The sequence below is a fragment of the Nomia melanderi genome, chromosome 14, assembly GCF_051020985.1.
Source record: "Nomia melanderi isolate GNS246 chromosome 14, iyNomMela1, whole genome shotgun sequence".
Taxonomy (NCBI): Eukaryota; Metazoa; Arthropoda; class Insecta; order Hymenoptera; family Halictidae; genus Nomia; species Nomia melanderi.
In genome coordinates, this window is record NC_135012.1 from 7,918,341 (window position 1) to 7,929,859 (window position 11,519).

Here is an 11,519-nt window from a genome sequence, read left to right on the forward strand (position 1 = left end):
TTTTATTTAGTTTTAGTGCCCTGTTCTATTTTCTATATCCTGTTGATTACCATTTCGATTTTAAGTACATTTTCTTGCGAATAACTCCACAGATAAAAATAGCTTTCTTTTCTTTTTTCTCGCTCACACTCTTCTCCCTGTCTCTCTCTATCTTTTTTTGAAACTATTTTATACATCTGCATACTTTGGAATAAATCAGAAGTTGCGACATAAAATTTACAAAATTCTTAAGATTATGCAAATAACAACAAATGTATAAGAAGCAATGGCAAAAGTTGCACATACATAAGGAACTATATAATTAACATTTTTTACACTTACTCTTGCGACACATTTATTTCTGCAGAAACTAGGATATAAAAAACAAAGTAAAAGAAACATATGTATGTTACATTAAATTCAAAATTACAATAAAATATGATCCCACAAAACTCCAAAATGTTACACAAATTCTTCAATCATACTTCACTTTTATTTTAGCAAAATATCAAATGAATACATGTTTATAGAATCAAACTTAATGGGAACGTAGCTGTTGTAACAGTGTATGAAAACTAATATAAGAAGCATCTGAACGACAATACACATACAATTTTATATGGAATTAGATTTTATATAATTCTACAATTTCCAGAACATTACTCCAATTTTTAGCCCTCGCGGTAGCAACCGGGTACCAAAGTACTCATTTCGAAACTTTCTTCTACATACTTTCGTCTGCCCTCCTCAAAATTTCACAAAATTGCTCCGGATCTCCATTATCTGAATTATATTTCAAAATGAAAGAATCTACACAGAACTCTAATCGCATCAAATTCAGATAAATCGAGACATTCTGATCGGCAACGCAAGCGCTAACCACATAAGGAAACTTCTCCAAGAGTCTATTTGCGAGGTGTTAATTAAACGAATACCGTAAAGATTTTACGAAGTCCGTAACGACTTCATTACGCCTCGATGAAATAACTGGATACGGCAGGCGGTGCCTTTTGTTCATAGTTGGAGACTAGTTGCTTGAATGGCGCAAGGTTTCCCGAACTGTTCTTGCGAATTTCGCCTCCGTGACTCCGTTGTACGCGAAAGAAAAAAAAAATCCGGGGATGCCGTTAATCGTAATAAGATCAGGGTTACGTAGTCCTGTGAACGAAGATCGACCGATCGATGATTGAACAGGCGAAGAAAGAAGATCGAGGATGCTCCTTTTCCCCTCTACAGGCCCGTATAAAAGTCCGAATGTGTCGATCCGGCCAACACAACGGTGAAAGATCGCCAGTGAAAGACGTTCCTCTTTGCAACGTTCACGTTTCGGCTCCGTACCTTTCTTAGTCGCCGCGAAATTCAACGAGGGAGCATGTTGCTCTATCTGGTGAGTCCTTTTCTTCCGACATTGACATAACTTAAACACCCAACGAAAACGCTAGATTTACGAAACGAGTATCGAATTTTATGAACATTATTTGATCAATTTTTTAGTCGATTTTGATTGATGCAGTTAGGGACATATGTACAACTGTCTACTTTCAAACCTTCAATTTCTAAGATCTTATGGAACGAATATCAATTATTTTAAGATCGATGGAACAAACTGTACAGTGAACGTAAATCTAGCGTTAACAATAACTGTACTGCGAACTGGTCAAATGACCGGTTTTAAAATTTCATTGAAAATTCTGCTTTCAGTTCTACAACTTCGTATCGATTCCTATATTGCCGGATTAATTAGATTTACAATTTTTGTCCTTCCTCTTGTTCCTGTTTCTGTTAAGAACAATTTATCGTGTAATTCATTTACTTTTATTTGTCACTTACTCGACTGGTTACGGTAGAAATAGGTATATACAAAGTGCCGGTATGGTTAGTGTTAATACGTTCAGTGTCGTGTGTACTACGCAGGCACACGTGGGTTGCTGCAAAAGTTTCGGGAAAGAATGGGAAAAGTCAGTAATAAGTTTGAACTAATGGTTTTATTCTTCTCGAAATTGTAACACATTTTCCACTGTGTTGTACCAGCACTTTCTGAACTTAAACGTGTGAAGCTTTACGAAAATAACAGACAACTGAATGACAGATTCACGAAACCTTTGCAGTAACCTGCGTACCAACTTTTGTAAGGAGATATTTTCACGAGTGGCCACAAGACAGCGGTGCATGTTACGAAATAAAATGTATAAAAATTACCGAATACCTGAATACAACTTAATAGCTTATTTAAAATGTCGATGCACTTTGTAAGAAAAATATAATTGAAATTTACGGTGGGATGGAATGTGTTACGATACACTATCTTCGTCGATGGATATTTTGGGATCGATTTTTCGATCGAAAGTGGACATTTCTTTTATCTATATGAAACGAATTAGAATTGATACTAGGGTTTCGTGGAATACATTTTAAGAGGTTGACCGTCTAATCAGCACTCGTTGAATTATTTATAAAAATGACGTAGTTTTCTTAACGAAACAGAGACTAAGTTAAGAATAATAGATAATTTACTAATATATCCAACAAATTTTGGTTCGTTCGACCTGTCGCCGAAAAAAATCATTTTGAAATCTATACTAATTATACTTAAGTATTGTCTTAGTTACTTACTTAAAACAAAATTTGTTTATTATGAAATCCTAAAATGCTCACTTCAAACTTTTGAACAAAGCTGTAAGTGTATCGGTAATTTCAAAGTCATTTCATAATCATAAGTGTTTTTAAATCGTATTAACCCGATTCTGCTACTATTTTCATAATTATGTGTGCCATTAATTTTAAAAGCGAATTAAGTTATATATATTTAATTTCGAGATATTTAAGGATTCGTGTTTAAACAGATCAAAACATACTTTTATGCTATATAACAAAATATTCCAAAAAGTATTTAGTCGTGATAAATGAGAATTTATTATGACTGCAAAATATGCGTAACTTATAATGAAATATGATTTTTGATGCTTAAAATGACTTAAACCATTTTCAAAATTAAACGCACATATATCTTATTACTTTCCAGCGACATCGTATACACATTGGTCCACGAAAGTATTTAAAATATGCAAGAAATCGACCTCAAAAAATCATTCTACCTCATGAATATTGTTCGATTTCAATGAAATTTATAGACATCTATCATCCCCAAAGATTCTGCGTCCATCATTATTGTACGTCATATTTTAAATATTTTCTTGGACCAGTATATTCGTTACTCGGTGTTAGTGAAAGAAAATCTTCATGAACCTATCCAATAAAAGTGTGACTGTAGAAGCACGGGTGAACTATTTTCATTCAACTTTTCCTTGCGTTTCTTAATCGATTAGGTACTTTTAACCCGTTCCGCTTAACTGAACTCACGATACGTCTTCCTTTCGAGCTGATGGTTACTTCTCGATGAAAATTACTCTTCGTCGTATCTTCGAACGGAGTACAGTGGATTACAGTGAAAGTACTTACTTGGTCAAAATTGTACAATTTTTTTCGCGTCGGTTTCGCAACGTGTGATCGAGTGTGCAATATCTTTTATTGGCTCCTCCGATCTCCCGAGACTTCATTTTTTCATACTTTTACTGCGGCGTCGATGACCGGTTTTCAACGGCTCCGGACCTTTTCGAATGTTCCAGATATGTCTACATTTCACTTCGATATTTGGCGTAGAAGGCTAAAATTTATATTCTATAACCCCAGAATGATTTTTATTTGATTTTTGTGTTGTTTGCACACCATATTTCACACGATTTACATAATGAACTGTTTGATACATTCTTTTCGTTTTAAGTGACACAGTGATTAATCTTTGAAAAATGTTATATCTACTTAACATCTTTTCGTTTTTATGTTTAATTGTATAATTTTAATATTGATGGCAGAGAATTATTGTTATAAACAGAAAATATTATTATGTTTGAAATTTTGTGGATTTCTGTGAGATATTGATCAGTTCGTTGATTACGGACTGTAAGATGCATTAAATATTATTTTTAAATAAATATACTGCTTTCGACAAACAGAGAAACCACTGAAGTAACTCAAATATCTTTATCTTAATAGAAACTCTAAGTTTCCTATCAAACAACTTGTTAACACGCTGTGTCTGGTTAAGGAATCAAAAGAAATCGGTTAAAAGTATTCTAATTTATGATAATGTGTGATAATGTTCTCTGTGTATCTTGATTTTACGCTCTAAATCTCCTGAGATTTAACAACGGGATTGATCCAAAGAAATTTAATTCAAAGAACCGTATCGACCGGAATGCGTCTTTAAATGTTACTCAAGTTCCATTTCACCGCACTCTTTAGCGCCTTAGATCATTCTAGAAAAAATTCTAGGTGTTACTTTTTTACGCTCACTAAATGCAACTTTTAGCAGAAAGTGTACATTTATCTGATATTACCCTTCAGCTGTTTAATATTTAATTTACTTTTTTACCTTTTAGAATAAATTTATTGCACAGAACACGCCATTAGGTTATGTTATGTTACATAAAACATTATTATTTCGTAATCAATTATATTTTCTAATTCTTTACATATATTTGGGATAATGCTTGTAATTTGTTTTTCATAATAATTCAAACAGTTTGCTTAAAATTGAATATTCTAATATCCTAGAATTATTCTAAGCTTAATTTCATAAGTTTAAAGAATGAACTGAATACTTAAAAAGTGAAACTGATTTCTGCTATTATCCCGGATTCTTAAGATTGTGAAATGGTACAAGATCGTTTCTTAATGTATGTACTTTCGTTACGTTTTTCTAATAACGTTACGAGTTATTAATTCTTTAACTATATGGTATGATGTTTTGTTTAAACATGATACAAATGAATACAACATTTGGTTGCCATGTTATGGAACTATAAAATGAACATGAGCATTAATATTAATTGTTTATACAGAATGGTATTCGAGTCGATTAAGCTGTAACGTATAATTATCATAAAACTAAATTATAATTGTCCTTAAACATCTAGACTGATACGAAAACTTAGAAATCATAGAATAAATTGAATCAAACTATCAGAAATATTATTCCTTAATTATTTAAACAGAAAAACTGTTAAATAAATTGATCTTTTCTCAAAATTAACCGACATTAGGATTTTATTTAAAGACGATCCTCAGGAGCCAAATTCTTCCTTGCTCTAAACTGAAAAATTTAAAAAGAGAAAATATTTAGACAAGAAATTACCATTGTAGACATTTTTCCTACAAATTAGATGTCGCCACATCACGGGGTTATTGGCTCCTCAAAATACTTTTATTACACAGAACCTTTATTTTATTATTTATATTATTAACTGATAAAAGAAATTTATGATCATTGCACACACAGTGTATAATTGATCTTTTTGTTCAGTTATTGCCTTGCATACTCGATTTGTATTTGTTTTCGAATGGGTTAAATTTTTCGAAAACCGAGGGTGTTAAAGGAAAATGTTTTCGTTTCGTATTCAACGCGACGAAAGCTACAAGAACCGCCAACCGGTTATTGGAATACGAAATATATGTTGTTCAGCGTAATTTGGTCTTTCGAAAGTACCGAAATAGTTTTCCAGAAGAAAGTTAATCGCGTATTCCGTGTACAGACGGGCGCGTCCTCACGTATTTGGGCATCGTGTAGATACAGTGAGGGCCGCTTAATGCTGCTCCATTTAACGTCGTTTTGGTATAACACGGTCTTTTCCAATTCTACATATTCCATTGATTCTCAATGATTCACTTTAGCACGGTTTTTCAAACCATTATACTCGCTACTACATGTTACAAAATACAACAAACAATCTGGTATATTTTTTCATTCACTATTCTGTTCACCTATCCCCATTATTTACGTGTTAATACTTAACTGGCCGGTCAGACATAAAATAGTCGTTTAAAAAATTTATGTAAACGGCTAGACGGGTATTAATACCCGTTCAGACTTTGTGAATTGAAGACATTTCTAAGTTATTAATTGTAACAATTACTAATTTCTTTATAAATTACAATAGTAGCTATCGTAAAACGATAATAATCATATTAAATATCATTAACAGATATTGATAAATATTATCAATATGAATATTAACACTAATTTAACATAATATTAATTCAGACTTGGAGCTGCTTGGTCAACAGTACTATCTCTACGTTTACTCCAAAGGTTAACCACTGATAATAGAAAAATAATATTCAATTTATACTGAAAACAAATAAATAACACTTAGATTTCTCAAATTCAAACAGCTTAAATTTAAAAGAATTGAGTAATATTTATCCTTGTTACATTCTGTTTAAAATTTACGTCGCGAGTCTGACACGATATTGTAGGTTAAGGGGTTAACGCTGTTTCATTTGGTAGAGTGGACCGATCATCTTCTATTTGACATCAGAGAATTAAAAGTACTTGAACGTTAACGACGAGAAACGAAAAAGAATTCTTTTAATCTTCCTTTAGCAAATAAGAAAGAGAAAATGAGAAATATAATCTGCGATACAACAACTGTGGACTGGATTCTTGTTTCAATCCGATTCATCGTGCGATCCGATACGCCTCGCGCTACCCTACTTGTTTTTTTTGTTCTTACTGTATTTAACTACCATGTAAATACATTTGCACCAGAAGTGCAACGAGGGTGGTGCTGCAAAGCCGTTTCGCAACCGATTTTGTACCATGTTAAATTGTAACGCTTACGTAACTGGTATTTTCCTAATACGCAGCGGGATTGAACGGAACGACTAGCAGCCGCTACCGATCTTGATGGCTCTTTAACTAGTCGGCGCATCTTTGAGAAAATTTCACTGTTCCCTGTGGTCGGTGTTTAACGACCGTTTCATTATCCTCCCCGACGCGCCGATTACACCTGTTATTGCTTCCTGTTAAAAAAAGAACACTTCGAAGCGATCACCACGTCAGCCGTTACACTTTGCTTCCACATCCTACTTGCACTTACTTACGCTATCGTTTAGCTTGATGTGTTCATCAAGCTAAATCATGACTCCGCGTTTCGGGTAAATTAGAAACTCGATGTGACGAAACGAAATCTGAACAATGAAGAGTGTTCTTGGAACTGGTTGCCTATCAACCCTGGATTCGTGATAACTGAATTGAAAACCTTCTCTTTTTGATTAATTGTAATTTATTGAACCTGGTAACTGTGGAATTTAGTTTCTAAAGTCTTTCGTTCTGCACGCAAGAAAATCAAACAATGAAATGTATACTGGTGAAACAGAGCTGAAATGCGCCCATAATATATTCTAAAAACAAAGAAGAATGACACGTTTATCTGAGAAAATAAATGATTCATCGTTGAAAGAATTAGTATCATTTTGACTTTTAAGATGACGTGTATGCTGGTCGAACGCAGTTAATTGGTTAATTTTTGAATTAAGAAATGAAAACTTTGTTTTATATTTATAATTCTGTACTTATATTCAATAATTTTATTTTTATAGTTCCGGGGTAATGAAATTAATTCATCGGTATAGAAAACATAAGGAAGACATTAGGTTTGATTAAAATTTCATTTGAGGGAAATTCATTTCATCATACTAATCTATATACTGAAATGTTGTCTCTAAAAAAACATTCGTTCGAAACTTCCTTGGTTTCACGGATTATAACAATTAAATAATGCTTACATTTTTGTGGAGAAACGTGTTATCGTTTGAGTAGTATTATTATTTAAATAAACAGTGCATTGAAATATGAAAGGAAGAAGGAATGTAAAGCGTAACAAGCATACCAAAAGTCGTTCATTAAAATTTATGCTTTAACATGTAATTTACATGCTAGCTACATTAATGATGGCCTTTGTGAATTGAAATAGAAAAATGTTCACTAAAAAATTGAATTGCGTAGCAGTCGTTAATTAAATAATTTACTCACCAAATTTCTGAATTAACTAACCAAAAATAATGCAGAAAATTCAACAACATAGACGGAAAAAATAGAGCGGGGAGGCTCGCAAGGAGAAAGTCAGAAACTGAAAGTAAAAGTAAAAGATGGTAACTATTTTTCCAGATCTATCCGCTGGAAATAATTACCTTAATTATACTTTGTATACAATGATTTCATTTTCCTTTCTGTTTCTCTTGAAAAAGAGAATTCTCTTTCATCGAGACATTTCAATTGTATTCGATTGAATTTAATGATTATTGTCAAACAAACTATTATCTTCATAGAAAAATATGTATTAACCAACATAATAATTTCAGTAATAAACAACAAGAAATAATTTACAAATATTCAACGTTCGTGAAATCTTAAGCGAAAATTTGTTTCAAATAATAGTACCAGAAAAGAATCAAGGATCATACAATTTGTTCAAAAGAGTGTTTTTCAAATTCTATAATCGTAAATATAAAAATAACTCGTTCTAGGTTTCGAATTAATTAACAATCGATACATCACATAAATATGTGTTATATTCCAGAAGTATCGAATCATTTAAATCTTCATATTAATTCAAAACCAATTAATCCTACATAATTTAATATTATTGTTTAATTTACATCTCCTAAATGTATTTCTTCAGGACATAAATAAAGTACATTACCGCCACGAATACAGGAAGACCAAATCAAAATTTATTTCGCCCGCGTCTTTCACGGAACATTAAGTTTCTATCAAGGCGAAAGGTGCTAGCTCATCTCGGTAACTGTCGAAGCAACAGCTCCGCATAATTAATTTTGATGATCAATTATAGTTTCAACAATTAAATTCGTATAAATAAAATGACGATCCATTATACGTAGACATATAGTTCTAAAGTTCAGGCTTAATTATTATAGTTTAAGGATCTATAAAATAATTTTTGCTTAACAGTTTTCCTATTTTGGATACTCTATTTTAATGTGGTCCTTATGAGTGTATAAATTGTAAACTTTTAACATCGAAACACCAGTGATAATGTTTTATAAACCAATACGTTGCTCATATTTTTTGCTTCATTTTACATGTGAAAGTAATCGCAAAGGAATCGAATAAATCCGAGTCAATGATTACGTGTTACCGATTTCTTACGTTGAGGAACATATCGCATCACGAGGCGTTCACTTTCTCAATTTTTTACTGTCCGAATTACTTTCTGGTGGCTGTAAGTTTCGAGAGTTCAACCTATATCGCGAACGACCAGGCTTTCTTGCTAATTTTGTATAAAATCATTTCATTCTTAGTTTATTGATCATTTATTAATTGATTAAATGATTGAATTTTTAAAATGACCACTCACAGATTAAATAAAATATTTAAATGTTTTTGTACACAATGTAGAAAGTTAACTGAAAACTATTTACGAAACACCTCGAATAAGAACATACAAAAGCTAACAAAAATTGAAAACATATCTCGATCGTATATCAACATATAGATATTATCATATAATAGATCTAAATTATTCTAGTATTTCTAACTATTCGACGGTTTTTAAATATTCAAAGAAGTATCACCTACGACTCGTTCTAAAATCTAAAAAACATTTTTCAAATTATGCGACTGAGTCCCTTCTAAACAGTCACAAAACTCAATATGTCGGTTCTGAATGTTGCACGACTCAAAAATTCACCATCTTTATCTTTCATTCTCCCGAAATATGGAAAGTACATTAAATATTAAACATTAAACATGAAATATTAATTAAACATCAAACATTAAATATTAATCATTCATCCAATCTGAATTGGTTAACTATTGCTACATTTATGTTAAGTCAAAGCCCCTATAGCTCAAAGTTCTTTAGCCTTCCCTTAAAATCCGACTTATCAATGAATCATTTTATGCATTAATTTTCAGACCACGCTACTATTAGTAGCTACTACAACAGTCTACTCGAAACCAGCTCCGGAACCACCCGTGAGTTCGTACTTCCCTCCACCAAGCGGGGCTGGTTTGCCGAGCGGATCCGGTAGTTACGGGCCACCTTCGCTTCCACCCAGTTATGGGCCACCTCAACAGCAACCAGTCGTTCACAAGCACGTTTACGTCCACGTACCACCGCCGGAAGCTCCAGAATATAAACCACCAAAATACATACCACCCGTGTCGCCACCACAGAAACATTACAAGATCGTATTCATAAAGGCACCAACACCACCGACGCCAACTGCCCCAGCTTTGCCGCCATTGCCGCCTCAAGACGAAGAGAAGACCTTGATCTACGTGCTGGTTAAGAAACCGGAAGAGGCGCCGGAAGTGGTGTTGCCGACGCAAGCACCAACGCAACCTAGCAAGCCCGAAGTCTATTTCATCAGATACAAAACTCAGGTAAGAGATTGTATTATGCAATTAGTACTTTTTGACGATGAACGATGATATTTGGTAGAGAGATCAATAATTATCATCTCCTTCTGAAACTTCACTTGGTTTGACAGATTTGTTTAAATTATTGACTGTAGCATATTCTTTTTGTATTTATTACATATTGTTTTGTAATGATTGAAACTTCTTTGTGTTACAATGTTTTCTCGATACTAAGGAAATGAGGAATCTCAGTATTTATTACTTTATTACTGTTTATTATTATTTATTAGTATTAATTACTATTTATTACTATTTATTACTATTTATTACCATTTGTTACCATTTTTTACCATTTATTACTATTTTTTATTATTTATTACGATTTATTACTATTTATTATTATATATTACCATTTGTTACCATTTTTTACTATTTATAACTATTTATTACTTCTCTTTACAGAAAGAACAACAGAGTGCTGAATATGGGCCACCCCAACAATCACCACCCTCTGACAACTACGGCGCACCACCATCGAGCTCTGGCGGTCCCTATTGAAGAGCTTTACCTCGTCGAAACATGTTTCCTTCAAACGAAATACTCAGAACATATGAATCTCAAATTACGGAGACTTCTTTCTAAGTAGGATGGCTCAACGATTACGATATTTCATAAACGTTGAGTTACGCACCTGGTAATGTAAAGTATTACCGCTCTTATACAATCTTTATAGGTTCCGTAAATAGATTTAGATACCGATACAGTTTAGTCTTGTACATTCCTAGCTACTTATTCGCAATACTTTAGAGTAACCAATTTGGGAAATATCTTGCAAAACGGACAGGTACAAAAACAATCGGAATATCAGTACCATTTATCGTAATATACACATTTTATTTTCGTTTCTTTATTCAATTGGTGTAAATGAAAAAGAAAGGAATTCGATTGCATCTTCGTATTCTGCGTTTCGAAAAATGAACGTACGTCAAGAGTTACCAATAAGCTTTGAAGGTGATGTTCACCTTTCTAATCGATGCAAGTGCAAATGATTGTAACCTATGTATGTATATTTTAATAAATATATTTGTACTTTTGTAGAAACCTTTTGGTATCTTTCCTTCGGCCTCGTTCAAATTGGAATTTAAACTTACAGTATAACTGAATTACATTGTACATGGGTTGCTGGACAAGTTACGAGGAAGTATGGGAAAAGTTACGAATAAGTTTGAATTAATACTCACGTAGCTTGCAATGTCTGAACAAAAGTGGTAAGTGATAAGTCTACTATCTTGGTTAATTAAGCATCAAATACTAA

The 11,519-nt window shown here is 32.7% G+C and overlaps 1 protein-coding gene across 1 annotated transcript; it reads left to right on the forward strand.

The window, feature by feature from the left end:
- The first annotated feature begins 1,351 nt into the window (after positions 1 to 1,351).
- On the forward strand, positions 1,352 to 10,809 carry LOC116433796 (uncharacterized). The gene is made up of 3 exons (XM_031992293.2): positions 1,352 to 1,366; positions 9,758 to 10,228; positions 10,667 to 10,809. Exons 1-3 carry the CDS (start codon positions 1,352 to 1,354, stop codon positions 10,760 to 10,762), a joined length of 582 nt encoding a protein of 193 aa, XP_031848153.2. The 3' UTR covers positions 10,763 to 10,809.
- Positions 10,810 to 11,519: the final 710 nt, after the last annotated feature.

Coding starts and splice junctions, on each gene's coding strand:
- LOC116433796 (XM_031992293.2), top strand. Junction 10,229..10,666: donor TCATCAGATACAAAACTCAG/GTAAGAGATTGT, acceptor TTCTCTTTACAG/AAAGAACAACAGAGTGCTGA.